The sequence below is a fragment of the Marmota flaviventris genome, chromosome 13 (assembly GCF_047511675.1).
Source record: "Marmota flaviventris isolate mMarFla1 chromosome 13, mMarFla1.hap1, whole genome shotgun sequence".
In the NCBI taxonomy this organism is placed as follows: domain Eukaryota; kingdom Metazoa; phylum Chordata; class Mammalia; order Rodentia; family Sciuridae; genus Marmota; species Marmota flaviventris.
This window is the reverse complement of record NC_092510.1, coordinates 73,392,857-73,418,827: the sequence shown is the minus strand read 5'-3', so window position 1 is coordinate 73,418,827 and position 25,971 is coordinate 73,392,857. Positions and strand designations below refer to the sequence as shown.

At 35.6% G+C, this 25,971-nt stretch overlaps 1 protein-coding gene across 2 annotated transcripts in view; it reads right to left on the bottom strand.

Moving 5' to 3' along the window:
- The window catches only part of Tmeff1 (transmembrane protein with EGF like and two follistatin like domains 1), a 90,826-nt gene that overhangs the window by 36,900 nt on the left and 27,955 nt on the right, over nt 1-25,971 (bottom strand). For both annotated transcript variants that reach the window (XM_027930954.2, XM_071600782.1), the window contains exons 3-5: nt 21,556-21,685; nt 11,967-11,993; nt 8,208-8,304 (exon numbers count right to left, since the gene is read on the bottom strand). In XM_027930954.2, the coding sequence (XP_027786755.2) occupies nt 8,208-8,304; nt 11,967-11,993; nt 21,556-21,685 (254 nt within the window). The remainder of the gene's footprint in view (nt 1-8,207; nt 8,305-11,966; nt 11,994-21,555; nt 21,686-25,971) is intronic.

The following is a 25,971-nucleotide window of genomic DNA, read 5'->3' as shown; positions in this document are numbered from 1 at the left end:
TGTACATTTTATAATAAAAAATTTAAATAAAATACAAAACTGAAGATGAATTGTGCTATGGTTACTTTTTAAAAAGAAAAGACAAAGAATATATGTACATATTTGCTTGCAAATGCATAAAATCCTCCTAAGGAGATTAAACAAGAAAGATCACAGTGACTGCCTCTGTGAAGACGAGTGAGTGCCTGAGAACAGGGTGGGAGAGAGACCTTTCACTGTACTAAAGGAACAAAGCTAAATGAATAAAGCTTTTCAATATCTAACTGTGAATTTCAAAAGCATAAGTACATACATACATAAGTAAATAAGTGAATAAATGAAATTGCTTCTATTATTGAGCTTTATGATTTTGGCAAATCATAGCTCCAAGTTTTTAAAATAAGGAAAATACCTTATAACACTACTAACAGAATCAAGACTTCTAAAATGCCATTTGAAATATATCAAATACTGTGCACAACTGGAAGGTATTGTGATTACTAAAAAAATCCATACATTCTCCTCCCTTCCTTTCTTCTTATTCTACATAGAAAGTACCATTTTTTTCCCCTCAGTTTATTTAGCAGTTAGGAAAACATTAGCCTAAGCTAATTCATGCGGAACTATTTAGATTTAACAAACTTCTAATGAAGCCTGCAAAAAGTTCAATATAATACTAACTATCTCTTTTTCATTAATATCAAATTGTACTGAGCAGCTCTAAATGAGTAAAACCCAATTTTTAATTGTCACTAATTTAACAAAGACAAATAAGGGAGCCTACCCCTAGTAAGTTCACCCAATACAGAAATCAGCAAGACAAAGTGCCTACCCTCAGGGAGCCTGGTCTGTTTAGTGAGGCCAACAGTATATAACAAATGCCACGCAGAAGTTATTTACCAAGACCAAGGAAGAACAAAGAATGTAGTCCTGATGACCACAGAAGAAAGCAAGATAGGCTTCCCCCTCTTGGATGTAAGTAATACTGCATCTAAGTCTAGAAGGAAAAGGAGTTGAACAAGCAAATAAAGAGGGATGAAACTCCAGGTAAAGAAAATATCATTGCAAAGTGGCCAAATAGGTTACAGTGCATTAAGAAAACTGCAGGAGGTTGTGGGGATGTAGAATTTTACATTTTAAAGACAAATCTCAAAAGAAATCTTTACTGAGCAGGGCATGGCCCACACCAGTAATCTCAGAGACTCAGGAGGCTGAGGCAGCAGAGAATCTCAAGTTCAAGGCCAGCCTGTGCAACTCAGTAAGATCCTATCTCAAATTAAAAAAAAAAAAAATTTAAAAAGTGGACTGGAGATAGATCAGTGGTAAAGTGCCCTGGGTCAATCAATCCCCAGTACAAAAAGGAGGAGAAGGAGAAGAAGAAAAAAGAAATCTTTACTGGCATCTGTCATGAACTACAGAACTTATTTCTGGACAAAAGAACCTGTCATTACTAACAAACATCCAGATTATACTTTGGACAAAATAATGTTTAATAGTGTTTATTTTCTGTTCTCAGAAAAATACAAAATTATTTTTCCATTATAATCTAAGGGGCCACAGAAAGAAATCATTAAACCTAAATAATTTTAAAAGCCTATTATTATATGTATCTAGAATAAGGCAATACTAAATAACAATTACTGTCACTCCTGATTAGAAAAAACACAGCAGAAAGAATAGAAAATGACAGAGAAGGTACTGCTTTGGTTCTTTTTAAGCATATAAAGCTTCCAAAAAGAAGGATATTTTGTAGGATACAAATGTGTTGCATTAGTCTTGTTTTAACAAGGGAAAGAATTTTGTTGGAACTTTCAGGCAGAGATTCATCAGACTGTAATACTGTCCAGGAATCTGTCAAAAACAGAAAATGGCACCACAAATGACAAAGATGCCCAGCAGGTGAATTAAGCTGCTTATCAATGTTGTCTGTTACACTGCATACCTATATGATTCTCAGATATTTATATCACTCGGGGGGGGGGGGGGGGGAACAGCAGCTCCAAAGAGGAGATTACATCAAAGAGGCAGAACAGCAGAGCCCATTTCCATAAAGCGCACCACAAAGTTCAAAAGGAATAATTGGAGGGTTTTTATAACTCACCTGTACTGGCATTATGCCTGATGGTTCTACAGTTTCCTCAAACCATTCCTGGGCAGGGATTTAGGTCAGGTATATAAAAGATACTGATGTGAAGGAGTCCTATGATTATGTGGCCCCACTGTCCAGAGAAACAGCTGGTGGCTATCTTGCAGCAATAACTTCCGCCTTGGACAGATTAGAAATACTGTTTAGAAAAAGTGGGGTATGGTACTAAGAACATATGGTTTAAGAAATATAAAGTGCTGGACGGGAGGAGCTCTTTTCAAGTTTCAAGACTTAGTAGAAAGTCTATTCACTATACTTCACCATGGACACAGTGGAATACTGAAACTCTTCTTCGCAAGAGTCATATTTCTTGGAACACTACCTACCTACTTCTAAATATAAATCTGAAAGGTAAGTAGTTATGGATACAGCTGTTCTAAGCCTACAACACCACTGGAGAAACAGTATGCTTCAGGAAGGAACAGGGAGAAACCTCATAGAAACAAAAATAAAATAAATTATAAGTGAATTAAAATAATCACCAAGTGGACAAAAGTGATAAATTATGTGCAACAAAGTTCATGTACTTAGCTGGTTGCATGACACACACTGTAATCCCAGCAGCTTAGGAGGCTGAGGCAGAAGGATCCTGAGTTCAAAGCCAGCCTCAGGAACTTAATGGGGCCCTGAGAAACTTATCAAGACCCTATCTCCAAATAAAAAATTTAAAAGGCTAGGGATGTGGCTCTGTGGTTGAGTGCCTCTAGGTTCAATTCCAGTACCCCTCCCCCCCCCCCCGAAAAAAGTTAATGCACTTGGCTCCTAAGAAACCATATAGTCTCATTTTACATTTATAACTTATTTCTACATTAGATGTAGTTATTACAAGTCTACAGTTTCCTATTCAAAGGCAGAAAAGCAAATAAAAAGTTGGGGGCATCTAGAGTCAGGTTCACTAACAACACACACTGTCAACATCCAGAAGCAGCAACTATGAGTCTGACACAGTAGCAACACAAAATTATTTTTTAAAAATAGATGTGAGAATTCAAAACACAAAGCAGAATGGCTTCAGTACAATAATGAAACAACCACACCAGGAGCCTCTGAGAACATCACCATATTACACATATGTACTTGACACAATGGGTGCTCTGGTCCTCCTGTTTAATAGGAAGGCATTCAGGCTCTCCTGAGCTTACCTTAACCTGTAAAATCAAGACAATACTTCTTTACCTACCTACCAGACAGATCTGACAGCAAGAGTGGGGAGGGGGCCATGAAAAAAATGCTCTGAGAACTATAATACACTTTACAAATTTTAACATTAAGCAAGTTCAAGATCAACCTCAGCAACTTAGTGAGAAACTGCCTCAAAAAATAAAAAGGGGTGGGGAATTAGCTCAGTGGTAAATGTTCCTAGGCTTAACCCCAAGTACAAAAGAAAAGAATATGTTAAAATGTAACCAAGTGTGGTGGTGTACACCCATAATCCCAGTGACTCAGAAGGCTGAGGCAAGAGGATCACAAGGTTCAAGGCCCATCTCAGTGAGACCTTGTTCTAAAAATAAAAAACAAAAAGGACTGAGGATGTAGCTCAGTGGTAATGCATCCCTGGGTTCAATCCCTAACACCCCTGCCAAAAATTGTACATATGCATATATATGTATATTAGAATATGATATATTTAATAAGGCAAGAAAGCACATAATATATTTAAGTCAAATTTCATTAAAATAGCTAAATGAAAAACATGGTATTAGTCTTTTTTGGTACACATGATAATAGAGTGTATTTTGAAATATTTTACATACATGGAATATAACTTATTCTAATTAGGACCCCATTCTTATGGTTGTACATGATGAGCGGCACTACTCTTAATAACAAAAAAATTAATTTACATGGCACCCAAAATGCTGAAGTTTTTTAAAACTTAATTATTAAGGACAAAAACTTTAAATCAAGAGAAAAGTATAAGTTTCTCTTTGGAAACTAGATGGGTTATATAGCTTTTCTTCTGATAGGAAGAATTTTTTTTTCAAAATGAGAAAATACAAAATATTTTTAGTGGATGTACCCATATACAAAAATCTAGTCGGGCTCGATGGTGCACACCTGTAATTCCAACAGCTTGGGTGGCTGAGGCAGGAAGATCACAAGTTCAAAGCCAGCCTCAGCAACTTAGCATCTCAAAATAAAAAATAAAAGGGGCTGAGAATGTGGCTCAGTGGTTAAGTGCCCCTGGGTTCAATCCCCAGTACCAAAAAAAAAATCATATACAAAAATCTAACATGATATGTGTGTGTGTGTGTGTATGCATACATACATACACACACACACACACACACACACACTAACGTAGTTACATTCTAGAGCACTATTTTATAAACCATTGGTGATAATCACTAATGGATTATGAAGTCAATTTAGTGGATCACTATGACCTTTTTTATCTTGCATGGTACTAGGGATCAAACCCAAGACCTTGAGCAAACCAGCCAAATACTCTACTACTAAGCTACATCCCCGGCTCTTTTTATTTTATTTTGAGACAGGGTCTTAATAAGTAGTCCTGGCTGACCTCAAACCTCAATTCTCCTACCTCAACCTCCTAAGTAGTTGGGATTACAGGTGTGTACCATGGAGACCGGCTTCTACAAACATTTTTTAAGAAAATAGGAAAGGAAATATTCAAGTGCACTGTATTTAATAAAGGTATCAATCCACAGAACATTGTTGTTCTTAACACATTAGCACTATGTGTATATGTATAAAAGTGCTGGGTAATAAGGTCAATGCCTTTCTTACATGAGGCATAGTCAAAAAGTCTGAAAGTTACTGATAAGAAAAATAGATAGTCATTTGGATTCCAGATGGCAGCTGAGGACTATGAAAAGTGATAGTTCTTAGAATGACCAGGAGACAGGAAGTTAAAAACCTCACAGCTAGGACCAGGTCAGCTGGATGGAGAGGAGGGCAATGTTATTTTTAAAAATTTTTCAGGCATTCTGGTACTTGTTATTCATCCTCATTCCAGCCCCCATTCCCTATGCTTGTGTTCTACAGCACAGCAGAGTGACTAAGTACTTAATAATCTATTATTTATGTCACAAAGAATTAGAAGAGGGGAGCTCAAGGCTCCAAACATAAAAAAATGCTAAGGAGACAGGAATGCTAATTACCCTGATTTGATCAATATACACTGCGTCCATTTACTGAAGTATTATACTACACCCCATAAATATGCACAATTATTACGCATTAATTTAAAGTGAGCAATTTTTAAAAAAGAGAGCAAGATCACTAACTGGCTACTCACTACTGGGGGAGTAGAAGAGGGAGACTAAAGTCAAGAGTGATGCAGTGTGAGGAGGATTCAATGTACCACTGCTGGCTTTGAAGATGGAAGGGACCACAAACCAAAACATAAGGGCTGCTTCTAGAAGCTAGAAAGATTAAAGGCACAGATTCTCCCTGAGAGCCTTAAGAAAAGAATGTAGTGCTGCTGACACTTTGATCCCAGTTCAGAGACCAACCTGTGTCAGATTTCTACTCTACAGAACTGTAAAGCAATAATGCAGTTATTTTAAGCCAAAACACACAAAGCAACCGCCTGCCAAAAAAAAAAAAAAAAATTGTCAGGAAGCTACTTTGAAGAAAGAAAGAAGCATTCTTTTCAGTAATTAAAAAAAAAAAAAGACAACTTATGCAAATGAGGTCCAAAAAAACATTGTCCTAAGTTTATAAAAGATAGGAGAATCCACTCCATCAAAACCCTGGTTTTGGTCCTATTTCCTCATCCGTAAAATAAGATCAAACTAAAAGATCCTACCAACCTTAATAATGACTCTGATGGCATTTATAATAATTCATGACAAGAGTGCTTAGTTTATAATAATAAAAAAAATTTTAAAACAAAAAGTTTGCCTTTTTATATGACAATAAATAACATCTTAAGTAATAGGTTTACATATGCATATTTGAGTCTTAATGGCTAATGTCGTATTTCTGCACACCTAAAAAGTCTAGCTAGCTAGGTAAAAATTATCCTTAGGTGATGATGTTACTTTTCACTTGGTGCCAATCATAGATAGCACAATGAAAGTACCTTGAAGGAGTTATATAACCTCCATATATCTTTCTTGTTGCTACGGTTCATTTAAAAGTTAAATTTTTAAAAATTATTGTTGAGATATATTTACATTGTTAAATTAACTGCAATCAAAATGTTTTATAGACTAAAAGGTTCAATATTCTTAAAATTTCCTTTTAAGACACAAAAGGAAATTCTATAGTAGAATTTAGTTTCATCCTTTATTTTCTAGATAAAGGTATCAATTACTTCCTCAAGCTTTTTTGACTATTGTGTGGTCTTGACTGCGATCCCAGTCTCTGTGCTCCTTCCCTGATGGTAAGACCTATATGTTCCTTACTATCAATAAGCCTTTCGTGGTCTATGCCCACTCCCTTGTGCTTAGGGCCTGCATGTACAAGAATGAGAGCTACAGTTCTAAGATACACAGAATTTAATGTATGTGTTATTTTAAGCCAAAACACATACATTATTAGTACATAAAACAGAGTTGCTCTGATTGAAAATATGATACATTTTATGAGGCATTTATTCACATAAAGATGTGTATTTTGTCATACAGATATCATATTTGGGACTACCTTTGCAACTAGCTGGAATCTGTTTTACTTCTAAGTAAAAGACCTCTAGCTCCTTCTATTTAGGAATGAAAAATGACAGCAGAGCAATACATAAAATAAGGCTGAATGGAGGTACTGTCAAAGGAATAAAAACAGATCAACAGAGCCAGCCAATCAATCACTGATAGCTATACTGTAGACTGCATACACACACACATACACACACATGGGTGTTTCATCATGCCATGAGTATAAATCAAGAAGAAGATATCTTTCATCTTTTCTTTCTTTTCATTCTAAAAGTCCATATTGCCCATCATCTCTCTTGCTCTACTGGCTAGTATCTGCTTGGAAAATTTTCTCCCAAATCAAATCATTCTGGTTGAACTGAGCAGACACAGACCAGTCCAAATGACCCAAGGACAGAAATAGAGTAAATTCAGGTCTTACTGAATTCACTTCTCACTGAACTTGCTTATCTTTTGCCAAGTTTCACCTACACTGAACTATCAGGCATTTAATTTTACCAAATGCCATCCAAATAGTTGATGTTGTACCATAAATACTGAAAATGGAATGATCTTGATTTTTAATACTCCCTTTGGGCATTAATGCTAATTAGATCTAATTACTACTATTTTGTGAAAGGCACTCAAGGGCTGAATAAAAGATGGGACTGGAAAATACACACCAAAAATATGTAAAAGTAAGGAAAAGAAAGTGCAAATCTCTGTAAAATAAGCATTTTGAAATATGCACTAAGGGGAAACGGAGGAAGTGAACAAGATGCATTTGTGCAATCAGGTCTTAAAGTCAGCAAACTTTTAAAATCAAACAAGCATAAAGCAGGCACTGTAGGAAAATGAAAGAAGGATGAAACTGGAAACAAGTGAACAGAATACTGATGAAAGGGAAACCAAACATGACTGTTGATAAATGTCTACATTATCACTATTCTACCAGAGAACCCCTATCTTCCAGGGAGTAAGAGGAAAACTGGACAATGCTTCTAGTCATTTTGTTCAGCCTTAGTGAAGGCTGATCATGAGAAAAACAAAAATGTCAGCAGGGATTTGTAGAAACAATTTTTTACTTAACACACTGAAAATATGAAAAGATTTCTGTATAAAACTGAAAGAGAAGAAAAAGAGAAGTTGTTTTTGTTATAGATATTAATTAAAAATGTACTAAGATAATTCAAAATTGCAGGTTGGGTTAACAAAATTAGCAGCTAGTATAAAATTATCAATGAAAAAAAAAAACCACAGGTAATATCCAAAAACTATAAATGGATTTTCTGTCTAAAATATAACAAACTTATTTACATATCATATCAACTTAAGAGAAAAGTCATTAAGACTAGCATTAAACTTAACAAATACATAAAGCACAAAATACACAGAACCAGGCAAATGATACCTTTCTATAAATATAGTCATGCTGAGGACCAACCTCTAAGTTTATCCCTTTCCCTCAGTCAACTCACCCAACATTTTCTGCATCTTCATCACACTCAGCTTTATATTTGCAAGGTCCACACTTGGAGTGTTTTCTGTGAGCTTCTGCCCCTGACCCTTCCTCTTCTGTTTAAAAAGAGAAATTAAACTTTCAACCAAAAGTTGGGATCCTTTCCAGATACATTTCATGTTTTCATTACCCATTATCCTGTTTCTGGGGAAAAAATAGCCCCAGCTCTTGCAAAGAGTCACTTCCAAAATCTATCAATGCTGTTAATAATGAATACAATATAACCTGTAACACAAGTATTGTTGCTAGCAAAATAGATATGATAACGAATTGCTTTTAAAAGAATTACCATGTGGGCTAGAATTGTGGCTCAGTGGTACAGTGCTTGCCTAGCATGAGTGAGGCACTGGGCTCGATTCTCAGCACCACATATAAATAAATAAAATAAAGTCCACTGACAACTAAAAAAAATTTTTTTAAAAATTACCATGTGGGCTGGGGCTGTAGCTCAGTGGCAGAGGGCTTGCCTAGCATGTGAGAGGCACTGGGTTCAATCCTTAGCACCACATACAAATAAACAAAACAAAGGCATGGTGTCCATGTACAACTAAAAAAATTTAAAAAAAAAATACCGTGTAACACTGAGTAAAAGAGAGGATTAAAAAGTAATTCTGGGTTTCATTCCTAACACACAACCCCCCAAAAGGCAATAAATTCAGTTCTGTAATTACCCTTCTATTGAAATAAATCTGTATAATGCTGGTTAGCAGAACAATGCTTGAAGACCACAGAATGTAATTTCCACCCTTTTCCTCACATTAGTTTCATACCTGCCTTTCTAACTACATAAAAACTAATTCCAGAATTAAAACAAATATCTGTCTCCAAATTTTGAAAAGGAAAGGGGTCTTTTTATAAAGGACCTTTTTTCCCTTTGCCTACTTGGTCCCTTGGCACCTATGACCCAGCACAAAAAAACAGCAGAAATACTAGCACTCAGCTCACATCCCATACCTGAGGAGATCCTACATACATGGGTCTCAACCTCAGTGGATCCATATCATGATAATCTCAGACTAGGCAGGGAATCAGCACTGAGGCCAATTTAACAATTTCAGTTCACTCAAGAGATTTCTCAATTTTGTTCAGGAAAGAATACAATTCAAATGATATCAATCAGTAAATAAGGTTTAAAAGGAAGCCAGGAATTGTGGTGCATGCCTGTGATCCCACCTGCTTGAGAGATTGAGGCAGGAGGATGACAAGTTCAAAGTCCAGCCTGAGCAACTCAAAATAAAACTTAAAAAGGTCTGGGGGTGTGGCTCAGTGGCAGAGTGCTTGCTGAGCATGCACAAGGCCCTGGGAGAGGGGAAAAAAAAGAAAGGAAGAATAGGAAGAACAGAAGGGAGGAAGGGAGAACTTTTTAAAGGAAATACCATGCTAAGTATAAATACTTCCAGTCTTCCAATTTGGTGTGTTTGCCTGCACTCTAAGTAGAAATATTTCCAGGAAGATTTCAGAGATCATAATCCTAAGTAATTCTGAGGATTCAAAACATTATGAAATACTAGTACCACCAATAGCTCACTAAGATTTATATATTAATTTAAGTAAACTACTAATCTTTCTAATTCATACTCCTAAAAAGGACCAACTTACCTCCTTAGAGTAAGATATCCAATACCGTTTCATATTAGCAATTCCTGAAAACTATTCTCACTTCTTTTATCACAGGAACAAGAACAACTTTTTGACTGAATATCTGACCACAGGATCTAGACCTGATCTCTTAAAATCCTTTCTAGCTCTAAGATCTAGAAGTCATGGGCTGATCCTTCACACATTATAAAGTTCTGCTTGAATATGTCCATTTAAATCAAATTCTAGCTGTGCGCAGGGGCACACGCCTATTACCCACCCCAGCAGCTCGGGAGGCTGAGGCAGGAGGTTTGGGAGTTCAAAGCCAGCCCCAACAACTTAGCAGGGCATTAAGCAACTTGGCGAGACCCTGTCTCTAAAAATACAAAAAAGGGTTAGGGGTTTGGCTCAGTGGTTGAGTGTCCCTGAGTTCAATCCCTGGTACCCAAAAAAGTAAAAATAAAAATAAATCAAATTCATAGTTCAACAGCTTTAATCACTTTCTTTTTGGCTGAAGCTGCTATTCTTGAACTTCTTCATGATTGTTCTGTTCTCTAGATAACCTTTCAAGTCCTTTTCAACTCTTGAATTTTAGAAATCTATGAAATACAGAGTAAGGTGTAGTCTGGAATAGGGTTTCATATGGTGTTGAATGATCATAACTGTAGCTTACATTTGGAGCAAATTTTCCCAGCATGAGTGTTCTTTTACGGTATCCTCATAGTACTTCAAATATTATTTTTCATACAATAGATAGAATTAAAACCTCACTAGACTGTGAAATAGTTTAGTCATTCTTTTTTTAATTTTTTTTTGTTGCTGACCTTTATTTATTTATATGTGGTGCTGAGAATCGAACCTAATGCCTCACATACACTAACCAAGTGCTCTACCACTGAGCTACAACTCCAGCCCCTAGTTTAGTCATTCTTTTTTTTTTTCCAGAGAGAGAGAGAGAGAGAGAGAGGTTTTTTTTTTTTTTTAGTTTTCAGCGGACACAGCATCTTTGTTTGTATGTGGTGCTGAGGATCGAACCAGGGCCGCACGCATGCCAGGCAATCGCGCTACCACTTGAGCCACATGCCCAGCCCCCTAGTTTAGTCATTCTTAATTCTGACCATTTAAACTCTATTATTTGCTACTGCCAAATATTAATTTGCTCATATATTTGTAAAATAAAAATTAAAACATTAGAAAAAAAATTATTTTTTTGAGAGAGAGAGGGAGAGAGAGAACTTTTAATATTTATTTTTTAGTTTTCGGCTGACACAACATCTTTGTATGTGGTGCTGTGGATCGAACCCGGGCCACACGCATGCCAGGCGAGCATGCTACCGTTTGAGCCACATCCCCAGCCCCAAAACATTAGGAAATTTTAAGGGTTTAAACTCTAAATTTCACTGGAACTATTCTGTAAGTTCTCCCTTTTCTATACAAAACTGACTCTGAGTATTATGACCCTGTACCTTAAAAATTCCTAATGATAGAGCTGGGCGCAATGACACATGACTGTAATCCCAGTGGTTCAGGAGGCTGAGGCAAGAGCATTGTAAGTTCAGAGCCAGCCTTAGCAACTCAGAGAGGCCCTAAGCCACTTGGCAAGACCCTGTCTCTAAACAAAATATATAAAAGGGCTGAGGATATGGCTCAGCATGAAGCACCCATGGGTTCAATCCCTGGTACACACCCCCCCCCCCCCAAAAAAAAATTCCTTATGATCAAAATTTTGGAAGCAAGGAGTAGGAGAGAATCACAAATACTCTGAGCCAAGCTAAACTCCTTTGTGTGGATGATCTCAAGAGGAAGTAGTTTTGTGCAGCCTCAATTTAACAGAGGCTACAGCATTTTCTTCTTAGTCTGACAACACACCTTCAGTGAAAAATGCATAAACTAGGGAATGGCTGGGGCCAAGGGCCATGCAGTGGTGAGGGATAATGGCTAAGGGGCAAATGGTTTCATTCTAGATATGAAATGTTCTAAAGTTAATTGTAGTGAAATGTACAACTCTGTGAATATACTAAAAGTCACCAAGTTGTACACTTTAAACAGCTGAACCAAGTGGTATCTGATTACATCTCAAAGCTGTTAAAAAGAAAAGTACAACAAAACAAATGCCCTTTAAGAAGTACTTAAAACTTACCTCCTTCTCCAGATCCAGAACCATTATCTGAAAAGAGAAACAATAAATATAAACACTTTTACTGGAAATTTAATGCTTTCAAATAGTAAAATTTCTTTTTAAAATAAAACTGTAATATTCATTATCATAACAGTCCCTTTCTTATATTTTGCTATCATTTTTTTTGCTATCTAACATATTTTATGCCTCTCTCAAATGTGACTTGGATACATAATTATCTATAGCTCAAATTTTTTTAACCCATTCAGAAAATGTCCAGGTACAACAGAGTGAAGACCAATAAATATTATAAATAGTTAAATATAAATAACTAATTTTAATTCACTCATTTAAAAGGTGAAAGAATATTTAATTTTGTTAAAGCTTGAGAGGAATAATGAAAAAGCTGCTTCATCACAAAGGCAGGAAAAGAGCTTTGAGTCTTGCTCCATAAATCTTCTTAATGAAATCTGTGGATATCGAACAAAAGCCAACAGGTAGCGAGAGGAGAGGAAAGCCCAGAGGTTTGGAAGCAAAGGAGCTCAGGACTGAGTGTTTCATATTTCTGATGAAATTAACTATTACTTCTAGAAAATCTTATCAGGAGGAATCTCAGAAAATAGCCAATCTAAAATGAAATTAGTGTAAAATATGTATTTTATAATGCTAAAAGAACCAACATACAACAAAATCACATTGAAAAGTAGGTACCACTGTGGCATAATCAGCATGGAGTTGTTAAAAAAAAAACACACACACACACAGAGAATGTAAGTGAAGAATATCACACAGCACTTTACAAGAGAGAGAATACCCTTCCTTATTCTAGAGAATCCATACTTCAAATAGTTCTCTGGAGTGAAAGACAACACCCAGCTCCCTTCCCTTCAATCTCCTTTAGACAACAAATTCCCAGATATGGTAAAAACAGGAAAAATGAGAAAAACATAGATTGTATGCAGTACTGATTGCAAAATTTTCATGGGCTTTTGTGGAAATGTCTTCAGTTGAGTTCAATTTTGATTAATTAGCCATAAAGTGACATCTTCCCTAAGTGATGAGGAAAAGAAAGAGTAAATCAATAGGGAAAAAAAACAAAAAACAAGGAAGGGAATTAATTGAACATTGTTCTTAGACCAAATTTTCTTAGGAAAACACTTCCTTATTCCTTCTATTCCATATCCACCCACTGGTGCGTATTCAGTCCCAGACACCATGACACATGCTAGGAATAAAATGATAAATAAGACATGTTCCCAGTGCATGAGACACTTACTCCCAACCTCTTTTTCAACCCATGTCTAATTTTAATAAATATAAAAATATCATGCCTTCCTTGGTCATTTCAAATTTCTAAATAAACACTATGACTACTCATAATGAAGTAGAAATAATTCTAGATTATATCTGTAGTCAATACACACACCTTCTCCAGCCCACATCACTCCATCCTAACCCTGAGATTATGTTATACCTCCCTAGGCAGGACAATAGTATCCTGAGGTTGAGAAATCACTGATCTGGCTGGAAGCAGACATGTAAGATAAATAAAATACAGTATTTATATGCGTAGATATATATAAAGTGTGAACAAACAGACTAGAGATGTCACAGAAGAAAGATTTCAGAGAAAAGGCTTAAGCTGGCCACACTAACCTGCGCTGGATCCAGTCTCAGAGTAGGCCCAGGTCCATCCCGCCACCTGCAGACACCCAATGGACCTGCAGCACGGGACCACCTCTTCCAACCAGCAAACCACTGTGAGAGCTCAGACTCAGCCCAGATCCGCCCACAAGAACATAGACCCAGGCCCAGGGTAGGTCCAAGTCTGCCACCCTGACCTCCACCTGGGAGCCCAAGCCTAACCCACTTCCATCTTGGGACACTGCAAACATCACCATAGCCATCCTCATAGCCATCCCCATGCGGTAGCCTCTACTTTTTGACAATAGACAGGGCCTAGATAGAAGCAGCTGCATCTCAGAGCAGGCATCCCAAAGACAGTGTAAGGCCCACCCTTTCAGCCCCATCTGTGTAAAACATTGCATCCATCTTGGGGCACCTCCACTATTATCTCAAGTAACCTTGGCTACTGCCACCGCCACCTTTAGTTGCAGTAACACACACTGAGGGACACCAGCAGGGTGTGGAAGCCTAACATCAAGGTGAGATGTAGACAATCTGCACAGACACTATAAGAATATAGAGTAGAAACTGAAATATCTCAGATCCTCATTGCAAGAAAGGAAGACACATAGACTACATGAAAAAAAAGGGGAGGAAAGTGCCCCCAAACAAACCAGGATACTACAATAACAGAACCCATGCACAGCAAAGTTGATAAAATGCCAGAAAAGGAGTTAGGAATATTCATAATTAAAATGATCTCTGAATTAAAGAATGACCTAAAAGAGCAAACACAGGCAAAAATTGATCACTCCAACAAAGAGATAAGACAGCAAATACAGGCAATAATTGATAACACCAATAAACAGATAAGAGAGCAAATACAGGCATCCATTGATCACACCAACAAAGAGATAAGGGAGCAAATATAGGTAGCAAAAGATTATTTCAAGAAAGGGATGAGATTCTAAAAAAAGAAAAATCAGCAATCCTTGAAATGAAGTAAACAATAAACCAAATTAAAAAAAAACTCAATAGAAAGCATCACCAACAGATTAGATCACCTGGAAAACAGAACATCAGATAATAAAGACAAAGTATACAATCTGGAAAATAAAGTTGACCACACAAGATGGTAAGGAAAGATGGTAAGGAAACATGAGTAGAACATCCAAGAATTATGGGACAGCATCAAAAGACCAAATCTAAGAGTTATTGGGATACAGGAAGGCGCAGAGTTTCAAACCAAAGGAATGCATAATCTCATCAATGAAATAATATCAGAAAATTTTCAAAACATGAAGAATGAATTGGAAAACCAAATACAAGAGGGTTACAGGACACCAAATGTACAAAATTACAACAGATCTACACCAAGGCACATTATAATGAAAATGCCTAGTTCAGAATATTCAGAATAAGGATAGAATCTTACAAGCTGCAGGAGAGAGGAATCAGATTATACATAGAGGAAGACCAATTCTTATCTCAGCAGATTTTTCAACCAAGACACTCAAAACCAGGAAATCATGGACAACATATATCAAGCTCTGAAAATGGATGCCAACCAAGAATCTTATATCCAGCAAAATTAAGCTTTAGATTTGATGATGAAATAAAAACTTTCCATGATAAACAAAAGTTAAAAGAATTTACAACTAGAAAGCCTGCACTACAGAACATCCTCAGCAAAATATTCCAAGAGGAGGAAATAAAAAACAATGATAAAAATCAGCAGAGGAAGGGATTACACTAAAGGAAAATCTAATCAGAGGAGAAACCAAGTCACCTTAAATATCAAAAATTTAAAAAAAATGGCTGGGAATACAAATCATGTCTCAATAATAACCCTGAATGTTAATGACCTAAATTCACCAATCAAAAGAAACAGATTAGCAGACTGGATTTTAAAAAAGACCCAAAATATGCTGCTTCCAAGAGACTCATCTCATAAGAAAAGACATCAACAGATTGAAGATGAAAGGCTGGGAAAAATCATACCACTCACATGGAATGTGAAAGTAAGCAGGGGTTTCCATCATCATATCAAATAAAGTAGACTTCAAATAAAGTAGCTAAAGTTAATCTAAAGGAATAAAGAAGGACACTACATACTGCTCAAGGGAACCAAACCCCAACAAGACTTAACAATTATAAATATATATGCCCCAAACAATGGAGCATCCACGTTCAACAAACACTTTTCAAATTCAAGAGTCAAACAGACCACAACACAATAATTCTAGGTGACTTTAACACATTTCTTTCACCACTGGAGAGATCTTCCAAACAAAAGCGGAACAAAGAAACTATAGAACTCAATAATACAATCAATAACTTAGACTTAACTGACATATATAGACTATTTCATCCTTCAACAAGCAAATATACTTTCTTCTAAGTAGCACATGGATCCTTCTCTAAAATAGACCATATATTATGCCACAAAGCAACTCTTAGCAAATATAAAAAAGTGGAGATACTACCCTGGGTTCTATCAGATCATAATGGATTGAAATTAGAAATCAATGATAAAATAAGAAATAAAAGCTACTCCAACACCTGGAGACTAAATAACATGCTACTGAATGAACAATGGGTTGCAAGAAGACATCAAGGAGGAGATAAAAAAATTTTAGAGGTGAATGAGAACACAGATAAAACATATCGAAATCTCTGGGACACTATGAAGGCAGTTCTAAAAGGAGAGTTCATTGCATGGAGTTCATTCCTTAAAAGAAGAAAAAGTCAACAAATAAATGACTTAACATTACATCTCAAAGCACTAGAAAAAGAATAACAAATCAACACCAAAAGCAGAAGATAGAAAATAATTAAAATCAAACCTAAAATCAATGAAATTGAAACAAAAAAAATTGAAAAATTTGACAAAACAAAAAGTTGGTTCATTGAAAAAAATACATAAAATTTACAGACCCTTAACTATGTTAACGAAGAGAAGGAGAGAGAAAACAAATCATTAACATACATGATGAAAAAGGAAAATCAAAACAGACGCTACAGAAATAAAGAAGATAATCAGAAATTATTTTGAAAACTTGTACTCCAATATAATAGAAAACACTGAAGGCGTCAACAAATTTCTAGAGTCATATTTTGCCCAAACTGAATCCAGGATGAAATACACAAATTTAAACAAATCAACTTCAAGTGATGAAATAGAAGACACCCATCAGAAGCCTACCAATCAAGAAAAGCCCAGGACCAGATGGACACATAGCCAAGTTCTACAAGATCTTTAAAGAAGAACTAATGCCAATACTCTTCAATTTATTTCAGAAAATAGAAAAAAGACTTCCAAACTCATTCTATGAAGCCAATACCACCCTGATTCCAAAATCAGGCAAAGACACATCAAAAAAAGAAAACTTCAGACCGATATCTCTAATGAATATTGATGCAAAAATTCTCAATAAGATTCTGGCAAATCGTATACATAAACATATCAAAAATATAGTACACCACGATCAAGTGGGCTTCATCCAGGGATGCAAGGTTGGTTCAACATACGGAAATCAAAAGATGTAATTCATATCGACAGACTTAAAGAACCATATGATCATCTCAACAAATGCATAAAAAGCACTTGACAAAATACAATACCCTTTCATATTCAAAACACTAGAAAAACTGGGGATAACAGGAACATATTTCAACATCATAAAAGTTATTTATGCTAAGCCCCAGACCAACATCTTTCTAAATGGAGAAAAATTGAAAACATTCCCTCTAAAAACTGGAACAAGACAGGGATTACCCTCTTTCACCACTTCTATTTAATATAGTTCTTGAAACACTGGCCAAAGCAATTACACAAACGAAAGTTATTAAAGGGATACGGATAAGTAAAGAAGAACTCAAATTGGCACTATTTCCTGACAATATGATTCTCTACCTAGAAGACCCCAAAAAATCCCACCAGAAAACTTCTAGAATAAATGAATTCAGCAAAGCAGCAGAATACAAAATCAATACCCATAAAACAAAGGCATTTCTGTATATCAGTGACAAATGCTCTGAAAGGGAAATGAGGAAAACTACCTGATTTATAATAGCATCAAAAAATAGGGGCTGCGACTGTAGCTCAGCAGTAGAGCACTCGCCTAGCATGTGCGAGGCCCTGGGTTCGATCCTCAGAACCACATAAAAATAAATAAATAAAGGTATTAAATAAATAAAATAAAATACTTGGGAATCAACAAAAGCAGTAAAAGACCTCTACAAGGAAAACTACAGAACGCTAAAGAAAGAAATTAAAGAAGACTTTAGAAGATAGAGACTTTAGAAGATGGAAAGCTCTACCTAATTCTTGGATAGGCAGAATTAATATTGTCAAAATGACCATACCATCAAAAGCACTCTACAGATTTAATGCAATTCCAATCAAAATCCCAATGACATTCTTCATAAAAATAGAAAAAGCAGTCATGAAATTCATCTGGAAAAATGAGAGATCCAGAATAGCTAAAGTAAGAAGAATGAAGCAGGTGGCATCACCACACCAGATCTTAAACTATACTACAGAGCAACAGTAACAAAAACAGCATGGTATTGGCACCAAAATAGACTTGTAGACCAATGGTACAGAATAGGACAAAGACTATCCCACATAGTTACAGTTATCTTATATTTGACAAAGGTGCCAAAACCATACTATTGGAGAAAAGACAGTCTCTTCAACAAATGGTTCTAGGAAAACTGGAAATCCATATGCAACAAAATGAAATTAAGCCCCTATCTCTCACCTGCACAAAACTCAATTCAAAGTGGATCAAGGACCTAGGAATTAAGCCAGAAACACTACATCTGTTAGAAGAAAAAAGTAGGCCCAAATCTCCATCGCGTCAACTTCCTTAATAAGACTCCTATAGCATAAGAATTAATATCAAGAATCAATAAATGAGATGGATTCAAACTAAAAAGCTTCTTCTCAGCAATAGAAACAATCAGTGAGGTGAATAGAGAACCTACTAATTGGGAACAAATTCTTACTACACGCATGTCAGATAGAGCATTAATCTCAAATATATAAAGAACTCAAAAATCTTCCATGTATATATTATATGTCAAAATACATTCTGCTGTCATGTATGACTAAAAAAAATTAAAAAATAAAAATAAATCGTATGGCAAAAAAAAAAAGAACTCAAAAATCTTAACACCAAAAAAACAAATAACCCAATCAATAAATGGGCCAAGGAACTGAACACCCACTTCTCAGAGGATATATAATCAATCAACAAATATATGAAAAAATGTTCAACATCTCAAGTAATTAGAGAACTCCAAATAAAAACTACTCAAAATTTCATCTCATTCCAGTCAGAATGGCAGCTATTAAGAATACAAACAACAATAAGTGCTGGCGAAGATGTGGGGGAAAAGGTACACTCATACACTGCTGGTGGGAGAGCAAATTGGTGCAGCCAATATGGAAAGCAGTATGGAGAATCCTTGGAAAACTGGGAATGGAACCACCATTTAACCCAACTATCCCACTCCTTGGATCTATACCCAAAGGACTTAAAAACAGCATACTAGAGGCTGGGATTGTGGCTCAGCGGTAGAGCACTCGCTTAGCAAGGGCGGGACCTGGGATCAATCCTCAGCACCACATAAAAATAAAGGCATTGTGTTGTGTCCATCTACACGTAAAAAATAAATATTTTTTTTAAAAAACCAGCATACTAAAGGGACACAGCCATATCAATGTTTATAGCAGCACAATTCACAATAGCTAAACTCTGGAACCAACCTAGATGCCCTTCAGTAGATGAATGGATAAAGAAAATGTGATATATATATATATATATATATATAATGGATTATTATTCAGCATTAAAAGAGAATAAAATCATGGCATTTGCAGGTAAATGGATGGAGCAGGAGAATATAATGCTAAGTGAAATTAGCCAATCCCCAAAAACCAAATGCCAAATGATTTCTCTGATTTAAGGATGCTGATCCATAATATGCTGTAGGGGGGCGGGTGGGATGAGAGAATTAAATGAACTCTATAGGGCAAAGGGGAAAAGGGGAGGAAGGGAATGGAGGGGGCTTGGGGTAGGAAAGAGTGGAATGAGATGGTCATCATTACTGCAAGTACATGTATGAAGACACAAAGGATGTGACTCTACTTGTGTACAGCCAGAGATATAAAAAAGTGTGCTCTATATGGGTAATATGAATTGTAATGCATTCTGTTGTAATATATAATAAATTAAAAATTTTTTTCCAGTTTCCAAAATTTTATTATCAATTATGTCAGTAAATTAAAATTTTTTTAAAAAAAGAAAAGGCTTAAGTCCAATCTTAAAGCATAAGAAAAAGATTTTTCAAGTAAGGAAAGGAGAATGATAATTCACACTCCTGAAATAGGACCTGTTAAAAACCAAATGATAAAACACTGGCTCACTCAGCAAATAACAAAATCAATATAGCACCTCATAGTTAGTTCGTTCAATCATTACTTAACAATCCCAGGAGATGATATCTATTTAACAATTTAAGAAATTGGGGCTTAGAAAAGGTAAGGTTATATGAAAAATAAGAGTTGGGGTAACTTTAACTTAGTTCAGTGCTCTATCCAATCTATCACTGTGGCTCCTAATATTTAACATTCACTACCCATTCAAAGCACTTGGTGTCTTATACACATGCTCCTCATAAATGATGCACAACTAATTTGGGATTAGAAAGAACTCCATAATCCTCCTTAGTTTCTAGACTAAATCTGTTAAAAAAAAAAAAAAAACACCATAGTTAAGAGAAGTATATAAAAACTACACCACATGGTAGTCTCCTAGCCTAAGATCATAATAATTTCTTTAAGTACCTAATTAGTGAAAAACTATGGCCTTGTCCAAAGAGAGGTCTGGCCTTTACCCTTGCCTTCCAATATATATCTCTTCTAGGGGAAGGTGGCACATCAGGACTCAGTGTGGGGCCAGACACATCTAGTAGTCTTGAGTGTGGCTGTCCACACTAGAAAGACCAGCCATACAATTTAGTGTCAGGGATTTGGGTCACATGGTATTAGCAAACTTAGAGTCTCAGATAAAACACATGAACAATCAATGACACTTGCTTAATGGAGTCTCAATAAAAACCAAACACTGAGGCTTGGCAAGCTTTCCTGGTTGACAATATTCCACACATAGTATCACACAGTGAGGCCAATAGTTAATACAGTTCAAGACTCCATGGAGAGAATACAGCCACAAGCCCCATGTTTGGAACACTCCCAAGTCTGCCCTGTGCATCTCTTCCTTTGACTGATTTTCATATGCCTTCTTACCTTCAATAAATCATAACCATGAGTATAATGACTCTTGGTAAGTTCTAGCAAATAACTGAGCTTGAAGGTGGTCTGGGGAACCTCTTGAACTTGGTGTCGAAAGTGAGGGTAGGATTGGGGTCTGGGTCTTAGCTGGCCCTAAAAATCTTTACCTTTAGTAAAAGGGAGAACTCTAACATAATAGGAAAAGAAAGTAAATGGGGATAACATTAGTCTCCACCCTTCCCAGTCATTTCATATTATAATTTTAATAACAATACCTCCCCTGCATCCCTACCCTCAATAAAAACAGCAGAGAGAAGCTAACATTAATACTTCCCAAAATCAACTACCACCAATTCCAGAAAAAGGAAGCAAATATACACAGCTTGGCAGCAATGGGTGGCAAAGACAAAGGGAAGAGCTTGAAATGACATACAACCTAAACCTAAAATGTTTCTCATGGTTTTTTACAGATACTCCTCAAACCCTAGGGCAAAGGATGTGCAAAGTCTTCACAAAAAAAACCTCAAGACATAAAAATGGAGAAGTTACACACTAAGGATGTGAATGGGGGTGAAAAAGAGCTCCCCGCAATTTTAGGAATCTCTCTCTGGAAGGAATTTTCCTTTTGGCAAATATAATGGAACCAGTTCTAACATTTACTCAGAAGAATGTCATACATACCAGAATAACATGGTCCTCTTGCTACTACTGTTATCTCTTTCTGGTGCTTACAAGCAGCCCTTCTGAGAAAGCATTCATTTTGATAAGTGTCCCCATTTGATCCACAGACGGGAATATAATTTGTATGGCACTACAAATGAAATAAAAATAAACACTCAGAACTAGGCATGAATATTAATAGTTTATTTCACATTCATGAATGCAATACCATAGTATTATGACAGTCTACTACTGAATAGTTTGTTCTTTTACTTGGGTTTTTTAAAAAAGAAAAATTATGCTACTTCTTCATACCTTTTTCACATTCATAATGAAAATACCAACTATCTGTAAAAATGAGACTGAAAATCCTTATGCTATCTATTTCATTAACTTGCCATGAAAAGCCACTGAGATAATAAGAGGAAATTCTTGACAATGTTTGTAAAGAGCAATAGGTTAGGTAATGTCATTTTAGTATTACCAAAATTCATTTCTTTAATACTTCTATAGTAGGGAAGTTCCAAAGTAAATGCTACAGAAGACACAAAGAACTATAATATGATTTCTATTCCCAGAGACCTTATACTCAATATAGAGTCATAAAAATATGACAGAAAATGCTGCATAGCTAAATCATAATCCAAATTAATAGGATATACAAATAGAATATACATCTTTATTTTCATGTATACCTGGTAGGAAACTGCTTCAGATTCTTTTAATCCAAACATTTATTATAAGCAAATAGAAGTATCTGACTGCTGTGTTGTCTTTCTTCTAGTATAATCATCTGCATTCATTTACATGTTTGCCTAGTGTTGTAAGCTAGAGTACTCAAAAAACAAACCTCCTCAGAGAAAGTGAAATGTGAACTGGGCCTTGAAGGATGGGTAGAAATAAGAAAGTTTAAGAAGAAAAAGGATGGGCTGGGGTTGTAGCTCAGTAGTAGAGCGCCTGCCTTGCACGTGTGTGAGACTGGGTTCAGTCCTCAGCACCGCATAAAAAATAAATAAATAAAGATATTTTGTCCGGGCTGGGGAGGTGGCTCAAGCGGTAGCGCACTCGCCTGGCATGCGTACGGCCCGGGTTCGATCCTCAGCACCACATACAAACAAAGATGTTGTCCGCCGAAAACTAAAACAAATAAATATTAAAATCTCTCTCTCTCTCTAAAAAAAAAAAAAAAAAAGATATTTTGTCCATTTACAACTAAAAAATTTTTTTTAAAAAAAAGAAGAAGAAAAGGGGTAAGATAGGTTTGAGAAATGTCAAAGGATCTGCATGTTTTTAAAAAACTTTAAAACTAGCCAGGCATGGTGGTGCATGCCTGTCATCCCAGCAGATCAAGAAGCTGATGCAGAAAGATCACATGTTCAAGTCCAGCCTCAGCAACCTAGTGAGGTCCTAAAGCAACTTAGCAAGATCCTGTCTCAAAATAAAAAGTAAAAAGGGCTGGATATGTGGCTCAGGAATTTATTGTTATTAAACTAAGTTTAATCCTTGATACAAAAAAACTTTAAATTTCTACATTGTCAAAAATATCATAAATTAGCTGGGCATGGTGATGCACAACTATAATCCCAAAAGTTCAGGAGGCTGAAGCAGGAGGATGCAAGTTCAAAACCAGCCTCAACAACTTAGGGAGGCCATGAGTTAGAGAGACCCTGCTTCAAAATAAAAAATAAAAAGAGCTGAAATGTGGTTTAGTGATTAAGCACCACTGGGTTCAAACCCCAGTAAACCCCCCCACACACACACACACACACAAAAAAAAAAAAGTCTAAATGAATAGTTTTAAAATCTGAGGGAAAAATATAATGCAAGTTTTAATTACTTAAAAAAAAGAGAGAAAATACAAATTAATAAAGCAACAGACCAGAGAAATGAAGTAAAATTTATAGAAAAAATACGAAATAGCCAGTTAATGTACAAAAAAGCACTAACATTCACTTGCAATCAGAGTTATATACTAAAAGTGAAACATTATTTTTAACTTAATGTCTTTAATACTATTTAAAAATTTTTCAACTATGTGAGCATTCCAATACACCAATTATAGTCATCTAAATTGGTTCAACTTTGGGGAAACATCATTTAACAATATGTTTCAAAAGTTCTAAAATGGGAATGCAGTTTTTGTTCCAGAATTACACATTTAAGAATCTATCTAGGGTTGGGGATGTGGTTCAAGCAGTAGCGCGCTTGCTTGGCATGTGCAGGGCACTGGGTTCGATCCTCAACACCACATAAAAATAAAATAAAGATACTGTGTCCACCTAAAACTAAAAAATAAATTTAAAAAAAAAGAATCTATCTAGGGGCTGGGATTGTGGCTCAGCGGTAGAGAGCTCGCCTAGCACGGGCGGGACCTGGGTTCGATCCTCAGCACCACATAAAAATAAAGGCATTGTGTTAAAAAAAAAAAAAAAAAGAATCTATCTGAACGAAACCTGTAGACAAATATTTATTACAGTCTTTTCAAACAGAAATTTGTACTATCCAACCTAAGTGTCAAATAGAGCAATGTTTAATTAAAACATTGTATTTGTTCAAGAATACTGCAGTTATGAAGATTTAACTTCTAAAAAATACTGTGTGACAGAAAAAGCTAATATCAGGTTAGGTGAAAAACATATATAAATTAAAAATGGCACAAAATTCTGGGAATTTTGTGCCATTTTTAAAAGTATTATCTATCTGTAAAACTAAGTGCAAAATTCTAAAAATAATATAGTAATATAAAATAGAATATAGCAAGAAACTAAATCACATCTTTCAATTTAGAAAAGATGAATGTTTAAAATAAATTCTGGAAGAAAATATCAACAACAATTTTTTCACATTATGTCTTTATGTTTTATTTCTCAATTTTTCTGCAATTAAGATTAACTATTTTTTTTAATTTATCAGAAATTTGTTTATGAAACATAAATACAGCATAATATCACTGGTAAAAACAATTTCTAACTAATAAAATATTTTAAAACCAAGTTGATTTTGTACACATTCAATATCAGCAGAATCCTACATCAACTTTTATTAAAATTAAATTTTTACTTTAGGAAATTTCGTGTAGAAAATACAGTAATATCATATACAAATAAGTCTGATCTGTCATACTTTATCCCAATAATGATTTTTATTCTAGCATCCAACCATACTTCTACATCTTTACTTTCATGTACACCTGGTAGGAAACTGCTTCAGATTCTTTTAATCCAAACATTTATTAAAGCAGATAGAAGTATCTGACTGCTGTGCTGTCATCTGGTATAATCATCTGCAAGCATTTACATTGTAAAATATTTATATTATTACAAATTACTTTTATTTTTCTCTTATATTGGAATTAGGTATCATATTCAATTCTTTAATTATGTTTATGCAGGTTACATTATATTTAATAAAGAAATTAAACAAATTTTTTTAATTGGAGTTGGACACAGTACCTTTATTTTTATTCGTTTATTTTTTTTATGTGGTGCTGAAGTTCGAATCCAGCGTCTCGCATGTGCAAGGCAAGCACTCTACTACTGAGCCACAACCTCAGCCCCAAAACAAAATTTTGATTATTAAAAAAGAGCATTAAATCTGATAGGGCTGACAATCTTCACAATTATTAAATAGTACCTATCTAGAACAAGCACTGAATTACAACTTTATACGTACTATCTAACTTAAGTATCCCAATAACCATGTGAAACACATAGCTTAACACATAGAGCTAGGGCTCTGGAGTCAAAAGTACCTGTGTCCAAATCCTGCCCACCATCCATGTGACTATGAGCTAGTACCAGAACCATTTTCCCATCTGTACAAGGGTAATTATAATAGTCCCTACCTAAATAAGGTGGTTTTGAGGATTAAATAAGAGAAATCTACCAGTAGGATTTATATCTGGCCACGGTAAATTCCCAATAAACATTAACTATATCACAGGTCAAGCACTGGTAAAAACAATTTCTAGCTAATAAAATATTTTAAAACCAAGTTGATTTTGTACACATTCAATATCAGCAGAATCCTACATCAACTTTTATTAAAAGTTATTTATTATTATTATTTCAGAGTCTTTAAGTATTTGCCCAGGGTCACAGCTAATAAGTGAAAGAGAAACAATTCCTCACACGTCATATACTTTAACCATTACATAACTCAAGTTAGCCAGCGAGATCTCACCACAGAGCTCTTGGAGATAATAAGCAGGGGACTTAATGTCCCTGAAATATAACTTCACAAGCATATCCCTAGGGTGAGCCCGAGATGGCAGAAGCAGACCTGCTATTCCTGGGTCATTCTAGTTTCTAGGAGTCATTCTTGGTGATCTCTCAGTATACTTGTGAACAAATGAGAAGAGATCTGGGAACTTCTGATTTCTGCACAGGTGTTGGAACCTATCTCTAGGTTCCTCCTTGTTGGGGGAGGAACCCTCCT